The sequence below is a fragment of the Diplotaxodon limnothrissa genome, linkage group LG2 (genome assembly GCF_057381915.1).
Source record: "Diplotaxodon limnothrissa isolate DT_005_m linkage group LG2, D_limnothrissa_male_GT1.1, whole genome shotgun sequence".
In the NCBI taxonomy this organism is placed as follows: domain Eukaryota; kingdom Metazoa; phylum Chordata; class Actinopteri; order Cichliformes; family Cichlidae; genus Diplotaxodon; species Diplotaxodon limnothrissa.
Window position 1 is genome coordinate 29,839,050 of NC_140597.1, and position 20,385 is coordinate 29,859,434.

The window sequence follows — 20,385 nt, forward strand, 5'->3', positions numbered from 1 at the left end:
TGCTGTTGAAAACCCCCCACAAAGATCTCACAGAAAAGGGTGCAATTGTTTCACAAATTGCAAAAATAACCTAAAGATTAATTATTTTCTTTCTTACTACCTAGAAGAGTCGTTGGCTTGTCAACACTTGCAGACACAATGCCACCTACTGGCCCTACTGAGCAATAATAAGCAAATGTGAAAAACAAGTTTGTTAGGTATAACTGCACTATTATCTCAGTATACACCTCTCAGCTATAATTGAAAAAACCTTCTTATGACATGGCTCAAATGAACTGTGAAACAGCTATTTAGTGATGTGAAAAATATGTACTGTACTATATGTTATATAAGCTTTTTTTTAACCACTGAATAATGTAAAAATGGAAGATGATTTGAGAAAGAACCTTTACATGACAAGACTAATTGCTTATGGTTTATTTATTTATTTCTCTCTAAGTCTTGTGTCTGAGTCATTTAAAAAGTCGTGTGCATGTTCTGTTACACTGTATCAGCAAACTGAATAAATGTAATTACCTCTACCTCATTCTCCTTTATGTTGAAACATAACTGCTTTTCTCTGGAATCCAAAACTAATTAAACAAAAACCTGAATAATGTTTTTCCTTGTTTAGTTCTTAGCAACACACGTGGGACTGAAAAATATGTATACATTGTGCCAACCAGTAAAAGCCAGTACAGGACTCAAATGCACCACACAGAGCCATGAGGCTTTAACTTAAAAAGTCCAGTGTTTACTGGACAATCCCGTACACATGACATCAATCAAAACAAATACAAAAATGCTATAAAATGTCTTTAAAATAGAACAAATAATAAAACATATAGATTTAATACAGGTGACCTCACACACAGGGGGTAAAGTGGGATTTGGCAACGTCGACCTTACGCTTGTGGGTGGCTGAACAGCATTGTTTATGTTTTTTTGACATACAATGATGTCTGTCACAGTTTGTTGCCTGTCCAGTGCTGAACTTTGAATACCACAACATTATTATTATGTAATTTGTTTCGCACGCTGCATCACGATAAGTAAAATGACAACTTATGAAACACAATCATGTTCAGATCCAATATCGCAAATGAAAATCTAAAATGAAATAGCCTGAATTCACCAGTTTATCAAACATGAACAGTCCTTACCATTTAAAAAAAAAAAATCTTATATTTTCTTACATCTTGAACTTTCTATGTTCATCTCTCCCTGGGAAGTACAGCAACTGTACATTGGCTAAAAAGACACACTGATGCAAACTGCATGTATGAAAAGTTACATTTGAAATGAGCCACCCCTCGAAAATGTTTCATTTGTGCTCGCTTCTGTTCTGCAGCACTAGTTAGATACTCACATCTGCACCATGAACGCACAACAAAGCTGAGATGGGAAAAGGCGATGTGGTTATGTTGCAAGTGACACTGTGGGATATCATTATTTTCTTATCACTCCGTTCAACCAGCTTGAAGCAACTGCAGGCTGCAGCACATGAAAAATCAACTCCCTATCAGATCTAATTTCTCATTAACTGAAGGTTGACTGTATAAAAGCACTCAATATTACTACAGTTTGTTGTTGTAATGACACATTTTTTTTTGGAAGTGATCAAAGAGGAAGTACTGTGCTGAGTTACTTAATATCCAGCAGAACCAAATGTTTGCTCAGCAGTCTGAGAAATAAGCAAAGAGTCCAGAGCCCTTGAGTGAACTAGTGTTTTTGTTTTCTGTAGTGCTCGGAAATCATCAGTCATCATTTCTGGTAAACCAAAAATTATGAGTGTTTTTTGAAGTTTTATTTTGCGTATATCTTTGCCAATGAGCAAAAAATGTGAAATTGTTTAGATTTGTCTTCCTATCCAGATCAGCATGTCATGAACAGATAAACAAAGAAAATATGAGAAGGGGATTCTGCACCTGTGGCACCTCCTGTGTTAATTGAACCACACAAGAAATGATCGATCGGTTCGGTTCAGATTTCTGCACATTTCATTGAAATAATGCTGGATTTTGGATGGGGAACCAATGCAACAAAAACAGAAGCAGCTCTGTTCCGCTTTAGCGAGAAGAAAAATGAGTTGTTAGGCGCTTAAACTAAAAACAGAACCATGCAGTTTGGAAATATTTTAACACTGAAATCACACTGTGCTCAGTTCTGTCTTGTTTAACAGGGGAGTTAACGTAATGAGAGTGTTTAATAGATGGAGCGTGTGCTGCCTAAAACAACTGTTTTAGGCAGCACACGCTTACTGTAAGCATGTGTTGGAAACTACGAATGTACTTCTACAAGTTTCATTTAGACTTGAAAGGTATGAAGGTTCCCTTTTGTACCAAAATAAACTCGTTAGTTAACTCCAGTTGATTGTAGAGCCATGATGCAACATCCAAGTGATGCTGCCCAACTTTCATTATCCACAAATAACAAAATGTGAATATTGATTAAACCCACCTTTGGGCATAATAAATATTTAACACGCCTTTTTTAGATGGAAGATGGTCTAGCTGAGACAAAATGTTTTCCCAGCACTTTGTGGGCATCAGTAAAGTCAACACCTGCCCTCTATTCCTGCAGGAGAAACAGTGGTTGTGTTTTTCACTGTAGTAAAGGAGCAAGGCAGCTCAAAATATAGTTGAAGCAAGATTTTTCAGATGTGGCTGAACTAGGTATTATTTTCATATTTATGAATGAAACATAGTATGTGGTATTTACACACGCTGACCACTTTATTAGGTAACACAAATATCAGTTTAATCAATCACATGGCAGCAGCTCAGTGCATTTAGGCATGAAGACACTGTTGAGACGACCTTTTGAAGTTGAAACTGAGAGCGAGCATCAGAATGGGGAAGGAAGGTGAATACGTGAATTTCAACCTGGCATGGTTGCTGGTGGTCTGAGCAATTCAGAAAGTGATGATCTGCTGGGATTTTCCCCACACAACTGTCTGTAGGGTTTACCGAGAAAAATGATATAGGTTTAACAGTTAAATTGATAACAGGTTACAACGTTAAAGCCACTGAGACTGGGTCATCCTTTTTTGTCTCCTAGTTACAGAGTTAATATTGGGGGATTTTATTACCTGTTTGTTCTAAATGAATTCTGAAATAGTTCATATAAAATGTGTTTTTCCTGATCTCTCAATTCTAAACAGAAGTAATACTTGTCTCAAAGAATTCATCTCAGCAAACATTTTCCTTTGAAGAACAAAGATGTGCAGATTTTTTTTTTTTGCTGCTAAGATATTTGTTGACTTTATTTATTTGAAGAGAAACCTTTTGACCCCCACTAATCAGTATGAAAGAAAATATACCATGTTCAGAATAGGGGCCGCCATTCTCAGACTAAAATAAAATGTGAAAACGTGTTGTTTGTGTCTGAGCACTAATGCTGTTCACATAAATGAATGATAAATCCATTGTTTTGCTGTTATTTGATGGCAGAAAATGCACTTGTATGGCTTGAAAAAAGGCTGCTGTTATATTAGTAACACAATGCCACCTACTGGATCTAATGCCAAAATATTAATGAACAGAAAATAACCAAGGTCACTGTAATCTTACCAATGTATACTTTGTTGCTGTATTTTTTTAACACAAGGGCTTCACTGTTTTACAACATACTAGTCTGTAATCAAATGTCTCTTTAATAACAATATCTCAGAGCAACATTTTTGCTTGCTCTGAGATATTGACTGTAAAAACCATTACACAGATTTTCACGTCAATTCATTAAAAGAAAGTTGCTTCTCTTTTGCTTTTAGTTCCTCTCTCTATAAACCCCCCCAGTGGTAATATAAGCTAAATAGAAGAAATTAAGAGTGAAAGTAACTGTTTCCGATCCCCTGGAAAACAAAAAAAAGTTTTCAGTGAGGTCACAAGAAGACGACACAAGCGGCACCAAGGTTACACTGTCACACTTTGTTTCACCCTGTTTCTCATAAATGTTAACTGTACGAGGGCAGCCTGATAGGTGAGTAGCTGGGTTCTGTACTACGTGGGTAGAAGCCCTTGTAGCAGTGAGCGTCTGGTTTCCAGCTAACCACATTGTTTCACTGCTCTTTCCATGAATTCCATTTTATGTCTCTTTCCATTTTATCTTTTAAAAAAAAAACAAGCGAAAAAAATTTGTTAAGAATAGTTTATCAGAAATCCTTCTAGTTTGGAATTTCACGCAGAGATAAACGCGAAATGTGATGGTACAAACAATACTGTGCAAAGGTCTTGAGCCACCCCTTATTCTTTTATATTTTGTTTCAAAGGCCAGACTGTCTTCCTCATCCGCCATGCAAAACCATCATGTTATTGTCTGACTGACAACAGTTTGATTTTTCAGCATGAAAATGATCTCAAACACATCGCCAATACCAAAGCTTAGACAAAAACACTCATTTGAAACTGTCAGTCATGGATTGGCCTCCACAGAGGCCGCACATCAGCATTATTGAAGCAGCGTGGGATCATTTTGACAGAATAAGGCAGCAAAAATCCAAAGATGAGCTTTGATTGTCCTTTAAAAAGTCAGGAGAAGCATTCCTGAAGACTACTTAAAGAAATTAGCAGAAAGCTGACTGTGTTGAAGAATAAATATTGACCTTCAAGTTTTTTTTAAAAAATATACTGTTTTGCCTTATATGCTGCATTTCATTATATTAAAAACAACAACAACTGATGCACAAATTACCAATGTCCCAAATAAATTATTAAGACATAAGATATGCTAATACAGTAATGTTTAAGATGTTTGCACATTACTGTATAGTACTGTATAATTAATGATTATTTTAATTAATTTCGTTTGCTCACTCACTTAAGGTACTGCATGTACAAAAAAAAGTTTGCCTTTCAATCCTCTAAAGAAACATGATAAAAAAAAAAAATAATCTACTAGCTTTTTTAAAAAATGGCAGAAAACCGCATGTGTCTTGGGTTCTTATCAGAGAGGAAGTTCTTTGCTGGGTTACTAAACAGCCACCATGCCCAAACGTTTACTCAGCACTCAAAGAAACCAGTTCAATGGCCTTTGGTTAAACCAGTCTCTCCTTCTTTTTACATTAAAAAAATGTATTTAATGCGTTAAATTTGAGGACACAATAAATATTTGATTTCAGTGGACCAAAGTGCATTGTATCTCTTTAAATGCCTTGTGCTGATGAGTAAATAGCATGTTTTGAAGTTACTTTGAATATTTCCTGCTGGAATAAATTATTAGTAACAATTTAAAGCATTAGTCTCCGAGATGCAGGGAGGATATTTTGAATAGTTAATGCTCTATCCCTACCACTGCTACAGAAGCTGGGAACCAACACTGGGAATGAATTCGTCATTTTGATAACCTTGATTCTGTGTCTGTCTAATCATCAAAAAGGAAACAGTTTGCCCCTTCTAGTAAAAGGAACCAAAACCACAAAAAAGGAAACAGCTCCTTTCTACATTCCTCTTCTACCAGCAGAAGTTGTTTGTGTGTGCTTATCAAGGAAGCATCATGTGATCTGGAAATATTTGAGAGCTGAAACCACCCTGGGTTTCGTTTAGTGGTGTTTAGCAGGTCAACCAATCTGTCCTTTGATTTAGAGAGAAGAAGGTAAAATGATTATTTTGGCCAGCAAACACCTTGCTGTGTATTGCAACCTTCTCTTTTGTTTTCTTGCAGGTAAGACAGCCATGCATATGATTTGCATTTGATTTAGCTGTGCAGTGACTAATTAATGTATTTTTTCCATTTAAAAAATGTAAAAAAAAATCTCAATGCCTTTTCAGGTTTCGTGTCTGCAGAAACTGTAACAGTCACGGTGGGAACAGATGCTATTTTAAAATGCAGCTATGATGCAAAGTATTACGGCAGGCTTTCTGCATGCTGGGGCAAGGGAACCATACCTAACAGCGGCTGTGCCAACGAGGTGCTAAAGACAGATGGGACGTCAGTGATCAGCAGGTTGTCAGAACGTTACCTGCTCATGGGCAATCTTGGCCAGGGTGATGTGTCTCTGACCATCAGGCACGCCGAGGAGCAGGACTCTGGCGTGTACGGCTGTCGTGTGGAAATACCAGGCTGGTTCAATGACCAGAAACATCACGTGACTCTGAAAGTGAATGCAGGTGAGGCAAAGACAAATTTAATAAAATAAGCAGCATGTTTAGTTAAAAATCTTTTTTTTTTGGGTAGTTTCAGTTTTTGTCTGGTAACTGATTAGTCATCTCATTATTTCAGCATTGTATAAGCTCATATTTAGTTTTTTCCCTTACCTTTTAGTTCCACCGAATCCACTGAGAATCGAGGCAAGAGAGGTGAAGGAAAGGACCGTCACTATTCGCTGGAGTCCTGTGTTCGACGGCGGCCGTCCCATTACAGCTTACAGGGTTGATATAAAAAACAAACAGAGTAAGCACAAGAAAACCGACCCAGTATCCATGACAGATTTTGAGATATTTCAAAAGTTATTTTAAAGTCAGAATCTATGGATTTGTGCTGCACAGCACCCTGGGAAACAAAAAAAACCACCGAGCTGCACGATCCTTCACTGACTCACGTGACTTTGGTGGATTTGAGTCCATCCAAGACCTACAACCTTCGCGTGTTCGCCATCAACAGCGTTGGGATGAGTGAAACCAGCAACGTTCTCACTATCACTGCAAAAGAAGCAGGTTTGTTTCAGCATCATTTATGTGTTAGTATTTTTATGATAAATATAATGATCTAGAATGTAAAAACAAATTCACATTTTTGGTGGTTGCTCCCTTTAAAATTTGTTTTCCCTGCAGCACCAGAGGGCCCGCCCCTGGATATGCAGCTTGTGGCCCTCAGTTCCAGCAGCATCAAAGTAACCTGGAAGGTAAAGTCACAGTTCAGCACTGTTTCCGGGCTTGTGACTGGACATAGTAGACTAACTCTTTTCTCTCGACTAGCCTCCGAGGACTGAGCTGAGAAACGGCGTTCTGCGGGGTTACAACATTAACTACAGAGAGTATGACCCCGTGGCCAAACAGTTTAAACGGTGGCAGTATTTAACTGTGGCGGCCACGCGTGAACAAGAGACCGTCACTCTTGTTAACCTGAAGCCTTCTACCATGTACGGCGTGCTCATACAGGCCAAAACAATCGCCGGGGTCGGACCAGCTTCAAATGCACCTCTCTGCTCAACTCTGGATGAGAGTAAGTTTTTAAAAATTACAAAATATGACTAAAAACTATTTTTTGTCATATTTTTTTAATGTCAGTTTGATTTCATGCATTTTATTTAAAGTTCCTAAAACAACAACAACAACAACAACAACAACAACAGTAACTACTTTGCCTTCTTCCACTGCTGCCACAATGCGGCTACATTTTTCCTCGGGTACGTGTTATCGAGCAAGTGTAACTTTTTCCTCAATTATTTTTTGAGAAATGACTTACTGGAATTGCTTCTTCTTTTACTCTACTTCAAGTTTACGCAACTTCTGCAACCTCAGCAACCTCAACAACTTCAGCAACCCCATCGACTTCAGCAACCTCAACAACTTCAACAACCCCATCAACTTCAGCAACCCCATCAACTTCAACAACCCCATCAAATTCAGCAACCCCATCAACTTCAGCAACCTCAACAACTTCAGCAACCTCAACAACTTCAGCAACCCCATCAACTTCAGCAACCCCATCAACTTCAACAACCCCATCAACTTCAGCAACCCCATCACCTTCAACAATCTCAATAACTTTTTATGCCGCCACAGTTTGGGAGCAAAGCACTGCCAGTATCTCAGGAGGTAAAACATTTAAAGGGAACATTTGTTTCCACCCCTGATTTAGTTTCTGAAAATAATGGTTCCCAGACATAACTCTCATACTAAAACCAGAAATCAAACGCTTGAAAAGATAAAAACTTCTTTTACTTGTTAAATATCTTCTAGTGCCCCCGGATCCCCCAGTGATCGAGTTAAAGAAGGTGGACAGCAATTCGTTTTCCCTTTTTTGGAATATTAGTTCCGAAGGTGACAGCCCCATCACCGGGTATTTCCTCGAGTACAAAGCAGTGAATGGTAAAAACTTCACTTTAATACAAGCTCTAAAGCTAAATTTACACTGTTAATCCTCATATCACTCTGTGATATTAAGTTAAATATTTTCCTTTCAGCTTCCTGGGATTACACAAAGAACGCTGTGGACTTTGGAGCCCATGAGACGGAGGCCACAATAATAGAGATGAATCCCTCGACATACAACGTCCGCATGTTTGCCAAGAACAGCCAGGCCACCAGTGCAGCCAGCAATGTCCTCACGATCACCACTGGGGAAGCAGGTGTTATTTTCATTAAAAAATTTATTATTGCTCCTGTAGTTGTGTGTTTGTGCAGTTCATCAGGCAGAACAGGGCTGCTGTGGTTCATTAATGAACGGGAAATTGTTTCCTCGTGTCAAGGCAGAAGAAGGGATTTTTGTTCATATTCTATTATCTTGCCCCAAAATTTAAACGAGCGACAATTTTATTATTGCAGTTTATTGTAGTTCCTCAAACATCAGGAAGCTGCTTCACAGTGGGCCTGTTTAGTTGCACTCGTTGTTTCTGCGTGTTAAGCTGTTTTGCCGAACACAACATTTGCTGGACTTCCTCCTAGCTCATTTCCTTTGTGGTTGTGCATTGTAGGTCATGAGAAGGACATACTCATTACCAGCATGATGCCATATACTGTAAGTATTTGGATGCTACCATAGAAAAATCAAACAACTACACATAATGCTAAATAGTTCACTTGATTGAGCAGATCAGCTTTATGGTACTCCTTTCTGCTAGGCAAGCCCTTTGAACAGTCCTAGTCATCACCTGATAGGCATCTTTGTAGCGGTGGGCCTCTTGGTGGTAACAGGCGCCATATTAACCACGTGGCAGCTTCGCCGTAAGTGTGCTTAGCAGCGTTGCTCCTTATAGAAACCCAGCTTCCTCCCCTGAACTGTATGCTCTCTCTTCACAGGACTAAAACAGAAAAAAGGCACCCTGAGCATGTAAGTGTTTGCGGCGCACGCCACGTTCAACTTGAGAAATGATCTGCTTAAAACTGTCACTTTTTCTCGTCTGCAGCTGGCTGGGTAATGGAGAAGTACGCTACACAGACTGCGAGTCACTACACGAGCTGTAAAACACAGAGTTAATTTGGGCTGTGGAAGGATCGTAGAACTAACCAAGACAAAAAGTACTTTTAAATTTCACATTTGCAAAAAAAAAGGATGTATATTTTTGTCTGTCACAGAGGAAAGATGACTAATCTGCTAAAACGTCACCGACATGTCGGGCTGATTACAACTAACCAAAAGAAAACACTCATTAAATAAGCTTACAAAAAGGGGGACTCTGGTTTTTATAAAGCAGCTTCTGTTTGTGTGTGTGGTTGCGTTTCTACAGTCATCATCGAATCATCAGTTTTTTTGTTTGTTAGTTTTAGTTTTGCATGTAATGGGAACGCACGACAGCTCTGCTATTGTTTTTGTGAAACTTTTACAGTGTTTGTCCTTCTGCATGTATTTTATTTCACGGTGTAAACCACAGTGTGTTTATTTAACAATCACAGAATAAATTAACACTTAGCCACAAGCTGTGCTGAATGCATTTGTTTAAAGTGTGCTCTATAAATCATCAGTTAAAACCACAAATGCGTGCAATCACAACTTTTTTTTTTAAATAAAAAAAACCCTGCTGGACTTAAAAGTGAATTGTAATGGCTGCTTTTGCTTAAATCTCTTCAGTGAAAAAAAAACTCCCCACAAATTAATTAAAAGTTACATTTTACCACTTTATATAATTATAAATGAAATGTTAGAGCTGCTTCTTTATTGAAATCATTCAAAACTCAACAACCATCTCCAACCACCAGAGGGCACCAGAGTTTCACTGGTAAGCTGATGTACCGCTCTCACTGAGCTCTCACGTCGCCATCAGCAGAGCCGTCCTCAGCGGCTGGCGCTGCAGCCAGCTGGATTTCCACCCATCTGTCCTGTAAATCTCTTAATAGTCCTAATTAAGGAGAAGAGGAAGAGGAGGAGATCTGATACCTCCGTGGAGCTTTGAGGCAGCTGCCTGAGAGGGAGTCTCAGACTAATGGGGGATCACAAGGGGGGATACCTAAGCCATGTGTCTCAGCGGGGACCACATGGCACAGTAGTGATCAATGTTTGTGTGTGCACGCATGGATGTTTTTTTTTTTTTAAATTTTTTTTAAACGACTTCCACTTCCTGTTTCTGCTTGTTTATATCTCTTTAAAATGTCCTACGACTAAACCACAGATGGAAGAATTGTTGTTTTTAACTTCACAAACTGACTTCCTGAGAAATGGACTAATTCTCTACAGTGGTGTAAATATTGCTTGATTATTGCTTTTCTGTGGTAACCCATCACAAACTCAGAGCTGCTGACGCACAAAGTCACAGTATACTTTGTGACCCTGGCCTGTAAACAAAGCTCCACCACATCCCTCCTTTCTGGACTTCCTCTCGTCTCGGGACCCCTCACTTCTGCTGCCGTTTTTCCACTTTCCTCTGCCTCTTCAATCTGGCTTCGCTTACACAAATATCGGCGCCCGTTCCTGTCCTGGTGCTTTCCTCCAAACTTCCGCATCCTTTTCTTCTTTCATCCATCTTACTCTCTGTTCTCAAGTCCCTCTGATTAAACTGTGTGGCACTTACACAAACAGACGAAAACAGGCAAGGAAGGTTGTAGGAAACGCTGGTTCGATGACTTTGATGAGGTCCCTTTGATTGGCCACACAGCCAAAAACCAATTTACCTCCCAGCCACCTCCACCCACAGCTTCATTGGTTCTTGCTGGACCATGCCTGCCGCCGGAAACCCACACAAAGTGAGAAAGCAGTAGTCAATATACAAAGAACGAGGGGTTGAGACACCAAAGGGACAGCTGATCTCGATGATCAATTTAGTGTACAGTATATGCGTCATCGTCCCAACAGTTTTTACTTCTGGTCCTCTTTAAACATCTGGGATCAAACATGCATTAAGGTAACACCAGAAAACTCCTTATGAAGGCCGTGCAGAGCTGTGTCAGCTGTGCCTGCTAAAGGCTTCACTGTAAAATTTGCAGGTGGGAGCTTGAAGACTGAGGATGTATGGTTATAATAATGGCACTAGCAGTGGGGACAGAGTTAGCACTGTAATAAATCATGCACTATGGTTCTGGCCACATCAAGGCCTCAACATTCAGGAAGTGGGGACGCTGAACGGTACCACATACACCAAAGGCTCAGCTCCACAGGAGGGGCTGATCTCCAGGCCCCGTTGCCCCGGAACGGATGCACGGCCCTGGGGCCAAGGAGCTGCCAGATGTTGGCCCTTATGGAGAGGCTTATGAACTTGAGAATAACAGAGCAGATGAGAGTATTGAACAGAGCACAAATGAAAGGGCCAGAGAGTTAAGTTGGAACAAAAAAGAGAAGGCAAGTCACAGAGGCAGCCTGTGAAAGCATGCAGGGGTATGGCCTATTTGCTGATGAAAGAAGCACTAATTGATTCAAGTCTTTATTCAAACCCCCTGCAAACTACAGCACAGGGAACTTTTCATCTTCTTAGAGCTGCAGCATGGCTGTCATTGTGGAAATGAAAACAGTCCAACGCAGCGATGCTAAAATCAGAACCAAAAGTTCTGCGTGAACTGGACTGATGGCAAACTTGTGTTGGTTGTTAGGGTGTAAAAAAACAAAAGAAATCACCTCATTTATGAAGCAAGAGCAATCTGAGGGCACATTTGTGTTCAAGATGATGTGATCTGATTAGCCGACCTTAACCACACAGAAGTCAGCACACATGTTTGAAGGTCAGACATAGTAGTTGCCATGGAGATATCACAAAGTAAACCATGTGCAATGTTGTACTCCACAGTCATTTCCAGGAAGGACCCATCAGTTCATCTGGGTTTGTGTGTGTTGGTTTCTGCGTACTTTTCCTTGCGAGGCTCTCAGTGTGTGTACAGCGTTACAATATTCATCTGTTAAAGATTTGATTAGCGTTGATTCACACTCAGACTATTCAAACTTCAAAAATGTGCACAATGCAACTTTGTAAAATCCCTGAACTCTGTGATACATGTATGTAAACTAAGCACACTGTAAATATTCATTATAGCATGCTATTACTGAGCAGATCTTGAGTAAGTGGTGAATTTCAACCTTCTCGGAGGTCTAAGTTTCCATAGAAACACACTAGACTTTATATTGATGTAGCGAGTTTATAAAATGCTGGAGAAAAAAAATTGCATTTGGCAGCCAGTCATTGAGGACAGAAATAGCTATACTGACATGCTTGTTGCTTCCCTTTGCACACCCATAATCCTTAATGCTTGCAGATATTTCCATAAACGTTTGAACATCCAAAACCATAGCCTGCACGATTCATATCACACGTCACCTCTCATTCAGACAGCATTAAGTGTCAGAGCTTTGAACAGAGGCATGGCTCTTAATCTGTTTAAATTTGCTTCCATCTCCACGCTAACACCACTGACTTTTGCTTTTTCATACACCTGCCCAGAGGCGAGTTCTAGTAAAGAGAGGCGTCAAATTGGAAGACCTCCATCGTCCTGGCAGCTGAACACAGTGGAAGTCTTGGATCTGTTCAGGGGATTGGACCAGCTGAGCTCTGCAATGGAAGACAAGTGGCTGGCGCTGTTGAATGGGAGAAAGAGTGTGGAAGGATGGAAGGAGAGGTGGTAAAGTAGAGGAGGAGGGAGGGAGAGGTAATCACATCAGGGGATTAGTGGCTGTTATTAATGTTGGATAAGGCTCTTTGCTGTCACTCTCTCACTTACATGCACACACAGGCACACACAAATTTATGCCTCTCTCTCTCTCTCTCTCTCTCTCTCTCTCTCTCTCTCTCTCTCTCTCTCTCTATCTGTCTATCTATCTATCTCCTTGTCTGTCAGACAGTAATTCAATTACGCAGTTGCCTCTCCTCTCCTCGTCCAACCTCTGGCCGAAGGCAATGCGTTATGATTTTGGTTTATAATATTCTCGCTACCTACTTCACGAGGGAGAAAAATGATCTGCTCCTATGTGCATATGTTTGTGTGTGTGTGTGTGTGTGTGTGTGTGGGAAGGAGTGTTTGTGCGTGCTTGTGCTGGCATGCCACCCCTTGAAAGATGGCCATTCAGTGGTGAACAAACAAGACATTTGTCTAAAGTCTTGCATCACCTCAGGGAAGACTGTGGAAATGTGCTTTGCCAGGTTATCTTTTACTGTTATTTTCAGCCTCTCTGTGATTCACAAGATCCAAACTCCGTGGCGTGATTCGTGGGGAAAAAAAATTTGACACATGTCATTTGTGCTTCATGCCATAATTAGGTTTTTCTTCACTCCAGTGCCTACACACGCTAATTAACAAAGTACGTCTATAAAAACAACACTTTCTGACATTAGTGGGCATGCGGGGCTGTTAAAGGGGATCATAAGAAAATGGTGTGGATTTATTGGCCTCGGACGCTAAATCCACACAAACATACATGCAAGCAGATAGCCAGACAGTCGGAATGGCTTTCCTGTGAGAAGATATGGGCCCGGGCAAAAGACGCACATTTGCAGACTCTTTCATCAGTGAGAATTTGCCTCAGCCTTGCAGAGAGCCACAAAGACACCAGCATCCCACCGTGAGCTGCAGACACAGCTGCACCGCAGTTTCATCATCTGAATGGAGTTTCACAGCAGTCACAAGGAAACCAAAGTCCCCGAGCTCTATCATATCACCCGAGGACCCCAGAGGCTCAGCAGCATGTCAGAGAAGCTCATAGGCGACACAAATAAGTAAAGAGGCAGAATCCACATGCAAAGGAGAAGCACTACAGGGAGGGATGGAGAGAGTTTGAGAGGCAGCCAGCCATTTGGCCGAGCAGATAGAAACAGCAATAACACATATATTCAGGATTATTGGACTTGATCTTTTAAATGCTTTTGTCTTTGCTTCTTCTTTGACAGTCCAACTAAAAAGAGAGCAAGTTGTGCGCAAAACATATTCACAGGTGTTCAGTACAGATGTAGGTACTTAAATAAATTAGTACTTTGTTGCACTTGTCTCCAAATAAGTAAACAACTGTAAAAGTACACGGTTTTCTTAAGTTGGTCCCTACGAACAGAGGGATCTGAAGGCCCTGTGGGGATACACACACATATCCCCAGACATATACACACACCAATCTATCTGTCTGTCAGCTCTGTGCTCATAATCACATCCTATCCCCTCGTGTTCCCATACACACAACCCCCCGCCTCGCTTCAATGTGGAGGGAAAGAAATGAGAGATCCCTCCAAATGCTCTCTAAGATTAAGGCTTTGTGTTTTACATGTGTTATCGTTGCTTCCCTTCGTTATCCCCCTACTTTTGTCTCAGCCTCCTCCTCCAATTAGAATCTTGTCCCTTTCATTCCTCCGTTTGCCTTTCTTCCAACCTGTGAGAGCGAGCAGACGAAGAGCAAGGAGAGGGAGGAAGAGGAGAAGAAGAGGAAGAAGAAGGAGAAGAAGAAGGAACGAACGGGTGGAGGAAAGATGAAAAGCGCGCCACACGGAGCGAGTGGCGGAGCGTTGTGGAATGCGGTGTCTGAGGGGAGGATGAAGGCGCTTGTCACGTCTCATCGCACAAACGTACGCACACGCACACATATGCAGGCACACACAACCTGGCTGTGGTGCAGCGGAGACGCGCAGCCCCGCTGAGCCGAGCTTTGAAAAGAAGAAAGTGCAAAGGGAATGAAAAAGAAGAAAGAAGAACAAGCAAGAAGAAGCCACCGTGTTGGATGTTTCATTTTGACCCATATTTGTCCTGACGCATGAATCAAACAGGCGCTGAGGAGCCCGGCGCATCTGTCGCGACAGGGCGTTGGAGAAAATATCTAAGCTGATCCACCCGAATGCACATACCACCGGTGGCATGAACCACAATTCGGAACTGCAAATAATGAGAACAATAGAATGTATATATACAATGTTAAGGCGCGTAAGTCTTGATGCCAGCATTTTTTTTTCATGAATGTGTACTGCTCTAACAAGCATAAAATCATTTCCTCATGCTCCCCTGCTCCCCCCCCATTGCCCCCCTTCCCTTCCCCTCTTTGCCTCCAGCCAAGATCGGTGCTGTCTGTCCCCTGGCCCACAGTTTGGCCTCCTTGGCTGTTTATGTGCGAGGTGAGGACAGCCTGGCACAGTGCCTCTGTGTGCGGTCAGGCTGTGTTTACATCTGTCTGGCCCTGGAGCCTGGAGACTGGAATCTGGAGCTGTGCGCCGGTGCATCCTGGACATCACCCAGAAGACTTTAGCAGGACCTGAGGACTGAGTCTCAGTCAGGTTGAGACGGTGCACCACCGCCCGATGAATGGCCCACAGTCTCAAAGAGCCACCCATGTCTCTTTGCATAACTGACCCCTTTTCCTGCTTTGCACCTATATCATCTTCTGCTTTTTGTTGTTTATTGCCTGCAACCATCGACCTGCTCCACACTCTCCCCAGACTTCCCAGTATCTTTGAAAGTAACACAAGAAGCAGAAAACTGCAGACTATTTTGCTCTGATTGAATGTCTATATATTAGTACTCAGGATTTCTGTGTCTGAGATATGTTTAACATGCACTAATCCACTCGAAGCGGCAAAGAAGGGAGAGATGTGAATAGCACCAATTGCGGTACATGAACAGAGTGATCTGCCTTTTGTTTTTGATAGCTGATGAATATGCATGTGGCCCCGGGAGTGACTGAGTTTGGGGTGGGGTGGGGGCTCAGAGGAGCATGTTAAACAATAGAATTACATCTCTGACATGCATCCACTGCGAGGCTGGGATTAAGCACAGTGCAGAAGAGGAGAAAAAAGAAAACAGAAAAGAAGGAAGAAGGGAGAGAAGGAGAAGGATGGAGATGGAGGGTGAAGCGATAAAAAAACGAATCCGCTGCTTATCTATTGAAGAAATGGAGGCCTCGGGGAGAAGAGGGGAGGGAGGAGATGGGGAGGGAGGCAGTGGTGGTAAAGAGAGGGGAGAAACGGGAAGAGGAGGGGATGGCGGGGAGCGGGTCGTCAATCCGATGTATTTAATTTCTTTTTCTGTTAGTGAATCATCAAGGGGATGATCCAACAGTGGATCAAAAGAACAAGCAGGGGAACGGGAAAAAAGCAGATTAATGCGACAGAACAAAGGAGCAGTCTCTCCAAGACGATCACAACTCCTCTTTCTCTATCCTCCACTTCTTCTCTGCTTGTTCTCATCTTTCTATACTTTCTATATTTTCTGTGTTTCCTTCCCTCACAACTTTTATAAATGCTGTGAAGACAAACAAAACCTGAGAGCATCCGCAGAAGTTTATCGCATCATAAGAGAGTGCTTGACACTGGATATTTCTGGGCCTTGTGGCATCTCCAAAATCCCCTTGAGTGGCAAAATGTGGAGCATCTGATTCATCTTTATGCGCTTCATCTGTGCAGCTTCCCGTGAGGCTGCGAGCAGACCACTTGTTTAGTCTGAGCGGCCCTGGCTGGCCGAAACTTGAACGCGTTTGTGAAAAACCTACAGATCTGAGTGGTGGACGTCCAGCGAGCGTGTCCCTTTTTATTTTGAATCACCGGGTTTGTTCATACAATGTTTTCATTTAATGTAATGCCTTAATCTGGACGGTTATATACTAGTATAGCCATAGCATAGTTCCCCTCGAGTGACCATGGTTTGTGGCGTTGTCTGAAGTGTTTTCATGCAGTACTGTTGTTGGCTCAGAGCTGCGTCTTCTGTCTTTGTGTCAGTGAGACTACAGCAGTATGGGGCCATATCTCAAAAGTGTCAACAATGTAGTGTGAATATTCAGCTCAGGGGGGATTTGGATCTCAACACTTTGTCTGTGTCTGTACGCGTTAGTGTGTAGGAAAGGTGGATGAGGGTTTTGCCAGGTCAGGCTTGAATGGCACTTCAAAAGACAAATGGGCTGCTGAGATGGTGCAATGGTGTCCAGTTAAAACAAATATGAGAGGCCCCAGTGGTGCCATTATTAATCCCATTTTACATTTCACTGCATCCCCTTGTTCCAGCCCTCCATAACACTCTTTCTTTTTTCCTTCTCACTTTCTCTCCTTCTCTCTGTCACCTTTTCTGTGATTCGGCCCGAACTGCTGCAACTCCTACTCAGTTCACCATAAATCCTCTTCATACCTGCCTGTCTTCTCCAGATGGCAGGTAGGGAGAGAGTATGAGTGTGTGTGTGTGTGTGTGTGTGTGGGAGCCTGGTCTTATTCCACACTGTACCCAACCCCCTGACTTTCTCTCCCCGTGATAAACTAGAATAAACTGAAGTCTGAAAAAGTCAAGCGGTGTCCAGCCAAGCTCACGGATGGTTGACAGTCAATATTGACCCTGGGCTCAGTGTCTCTCTGTGCACGCTCCCCACCCCTCCATGTCACCTTGACTTGCTCACACACAGATAGGACCAAGTTGCCGGCAGAGGCTTGACACAGCTGCTGACCCTTGTCTGGGTATTTTCTCATCCTCCTGCTGGTTAAGAACAGCCTAAGGGAGGGTGTGAATCTCTTCCCGGGTCTGCGAGACAGCACTGAGTGATGTATGGGAGCGAGATATTGTCACTGATGCTTAAGTTTGAAGGTGCATCGTTAACCGCTCTTTGCCAAACAGCTACAACAAACCCTCATGCCTGTGTACCGTATTAAAACCCAGCTTCGCTTCTGAGAGTTTGCGTGTCTGGAAAGAACCAGAGAGAAAGTAGAAAAGTATTGCATGTGCATGCTCTGATGTATCAGTGTGCCGCTCTGTACTTGCCTTTGTGTGTCTGTCATCACAAACACCTAACATTGAAGGAGACAGGCTGCCTCCTGACAGTTATTTGCTAGTTTTGGTCTCTCTGTGCTCCGACTAACTTTCTGTCTCTCTTCCTTTCCCCAAATTACCCCTGGAGGACCGAGCGAGGGTAAGCACAACCACTGAGAAAAGGCTCACGTCACACCGCTTGTTACTGTGAGAAGCCTCCCTCTCTGTCTGTTTTCTCTTTTGTTTATCTGCGGCTCGTATGATTCCCTATTTGTCAGCCATCTGGGTTCTATAGAGACTGCATGCATGCTTTTTTTTACGCCGCACACAATGCCAAGTGAGCAGCAGCGGCAGGCGTTACGTCGCTGGATGAACGAGGTCTACATTCAGGGAAGGTTTTGTCGCAGCTGGGTCAGCTGCTCCGTCAGTGAATTACAGAGAAAATTATAACGTTCCTCTGAAGGTTGTGAAGGGAAGACTACACGTGTGAGCGTGGGAGTTAGATATTACATAAAATGTAAGTTCCATCAATTATCCAGGTCACCGGCTGAGGTGAGATGCCACCAGCTTGAGCATCAAGGTTTCAGCTGCACTGTGTAGGCCTCAAGCAAACTGACACAAGTGATTTATTCATGAAACCCTATCACCAACTCCTTCACTCCCCTCTGAATATGAGCTACCTCTCTGTGATGAAGAATTTCTGACTTGCCTGATTATAATATATCTGAGACTAGTCGGTCATATGATACCTAGATAAGTGGATTCATAGATCCCAAACACTTCACCAAGTAAAATGTGCCTGTAAATGCTAATGCTAATCAATGTTGAAAATGAGAAATGGAATGTTTAAGATGAGCATAGTCCAGCAATGAGTTACATTTGATCTAAAAAATGCACAGTAGTATGTAAGGTGTGTTAGAATAGCACGGTGCAGTGCATAACTACTCAGTACAAATGAGTGTGGATGAGGGATGCTAGCAACATGCTACGGTGCAATCACTTCTAATATGTGTCTTGAGAAAACACACTGCATGTTTTAGAGTAGCTGATTAGTCTAAATTAAATAGCTGAATAATCAGTTAGGAAACTAGTCACTAAAACAGCCCTACCTTCTTCCATCTGTGGGACTGGATGACAATTGTTGCCACAGCAGACATCCGAACAGTAGGATTCAAGAGCCTGAAAGGAGTAAGTGCAGTTCTTTCACTCTTTATAAACTTTCAGAAAGCAAATAGTTGGAAATACTTGTGCTTTTCATCTTTGTTGGCTGATTACTATTTATTAAGGAGACTGAACCCGAAGTACAAAAACACAGTGCTATGTTTTATAGAAAAGGGGACCCTTACTGTTTTAAATCTTTACACTGATATTCCTATAGATAGATAGATAGATAGATAGATAGATAGATAGATAGATAGATAGATAGATAGATAGATCGATAGATCGATCTATGCTTGGCTACCAGCAGCAACTCCAGGTGTAAAAAGCATCTGTGATTAAGGTGTGTGTTCATGCATGCCTTACACCTTAATCACAGACGTTTTTGGTTTTCATCAAAGCCCCTAATTTTCACAATTCACATCTTATAAACCTGCCCCCCGCTTCAGTTTCTCACAGCACACCTGCACTCAATATGAATCCCCCGAACTCCCCACCATATTGCACACCACACATGCAGGATCTGCTCGTGTGCTCTTAAGTGGCCCACAGCCTCGCCATCACTCTGTGTCTTGTGTCCACTGACAAGCATTTCACATGAGCTCCCCTCCCACAGCCCCACACTGTTCTCTTTCATTCAACCTGGAGTTTCATTGCAACAGGATATCCTGAACACTTTACGTTTCCTTCAGTTGTGCTGCAGATGTGCTCGACTGGCACAAAGCGAAAGAGAAAGAGAGGCAGGGCTCGCGCCGCTGTCGGTTGGCCAATAAGAGCACGGCCAGCTACCAGTTCACATTCATGTGTTTCTTCTTTTCTCTTCATGTTAACCCACGTCTGTTCACTTCCACTCCGCTGCATCCCCAAGGTGACGGCTGGCTTCTGCTACCATGGCTCATGCCTAAAGGCAACAGGGCGAATGGGCCTGCTGTCCTTAGAGGTTTGTGACCAGAGGCCATCTGTCCCCATTGATTCTGCCTATGTCTCAACGGCATGTTTCTTTGATGAGCTCTGTCTGAATTAGTTAGCATGAGTTACCCTCCACCGTGATCAAAGTTACCTCCAAAGCCGGGTACAAGGAGAGGCACTCTTGGTGTTAACCTCTGGTAACATCCAGATTCTTTTGTTGCCATATTATGAAATCTTAGGAATCCCAATGAAATTCCTATTGCACATATTTGATCGGACTTTAAATTCCAAGGCTACAGAGATAGAATCATGGAGGCAATTCCAGCCCTTTTTCACTTAACTTAAAATATCATTTGTTTACATCCCCTCCAGAAAGTCCCAATGTGCTGGAATGCACAAGGAAAAGCACTCTGAAGCCTCAGTGTGTTTGTAACCCTATAAATAAAGGTGGCAGTGGGGAGTGCGGTTGACCATAATTACACAGGCCCTGTTAAAGCTGGGGCGCACTCTCTGTCTGTCTGCCTCCTGATCCCGTAACCAGCCATAGCCACTCCCATCTATGCACAAA

General features: G+C 42.3%; 1 protein-coding gene across 1 annotated transcript; it reads left to right on the top strand.

The window, feature by feature from the left end:
• Window positions 1–5,541: 5,541 nt before the first annotated feature.
• LOC146638671 (uncharacterized) lies at window positions 5,542–9,309 on the top strand. The gene is made up of 14 exons (XM_085370414.1): window positions 5,542–5,640; window positions 5,748–6,086; window positions 6,241–6,369; window positions 6,465–6,632; window positions 6,750–6,820; window positions 6,894–7,140; window positions 7,232–7,324; window positions 7,416–7,736; window positions 7,881–8,009; window positions 8,105–8,269; window positions 8,615–8,658; window positions 8,762–8,864; window positions 8,940–8,970; window positions 9,047–9,309. The coding sequence occupies exons 1-14, from the start codon at window positions 5,577–5,579 to the stop codon at window positions 9,102–9,104; spliced, it is 1,962 nt and encodes a 653-aa protein (XP_085226540.1). The 5' UTR covers window positions 5,542–5,576; the 3' UTR covers window positions 9,105–9,309.
• The last annotated feature ends 11,076 nt before the right edge of the window (window positions 9,310–20,385 follow it).

What these genes read in the sequence shown, in the direction of transcription:
- LOC146638671 (XM_085370414.1), top strand. Translation starts at nt 5,577, where the DNA reads ATGATTATTTTGGCCAGCAAACACCTTGCTGTGTATTGCAACCTTCTC. An exon ending in TCTCTTTTGTTTTCTTGCAG is followed by an intron (nt 5,641 to 5,747) that starts GTAAGACAGCCA and finishes ATGCCTTTTCAG; the next exon opens with GTTTCGTGTCTGCAGAAACT. An exon ending in CGAGTACAAAGCAGTGAATG is followed by an intron (nt 8,010 to 8,104) that starts GTAAAAACTTCA and finishes TTTTCCTTTCAG; the next exon opens with CTTCCTGGGATTACACAAAG.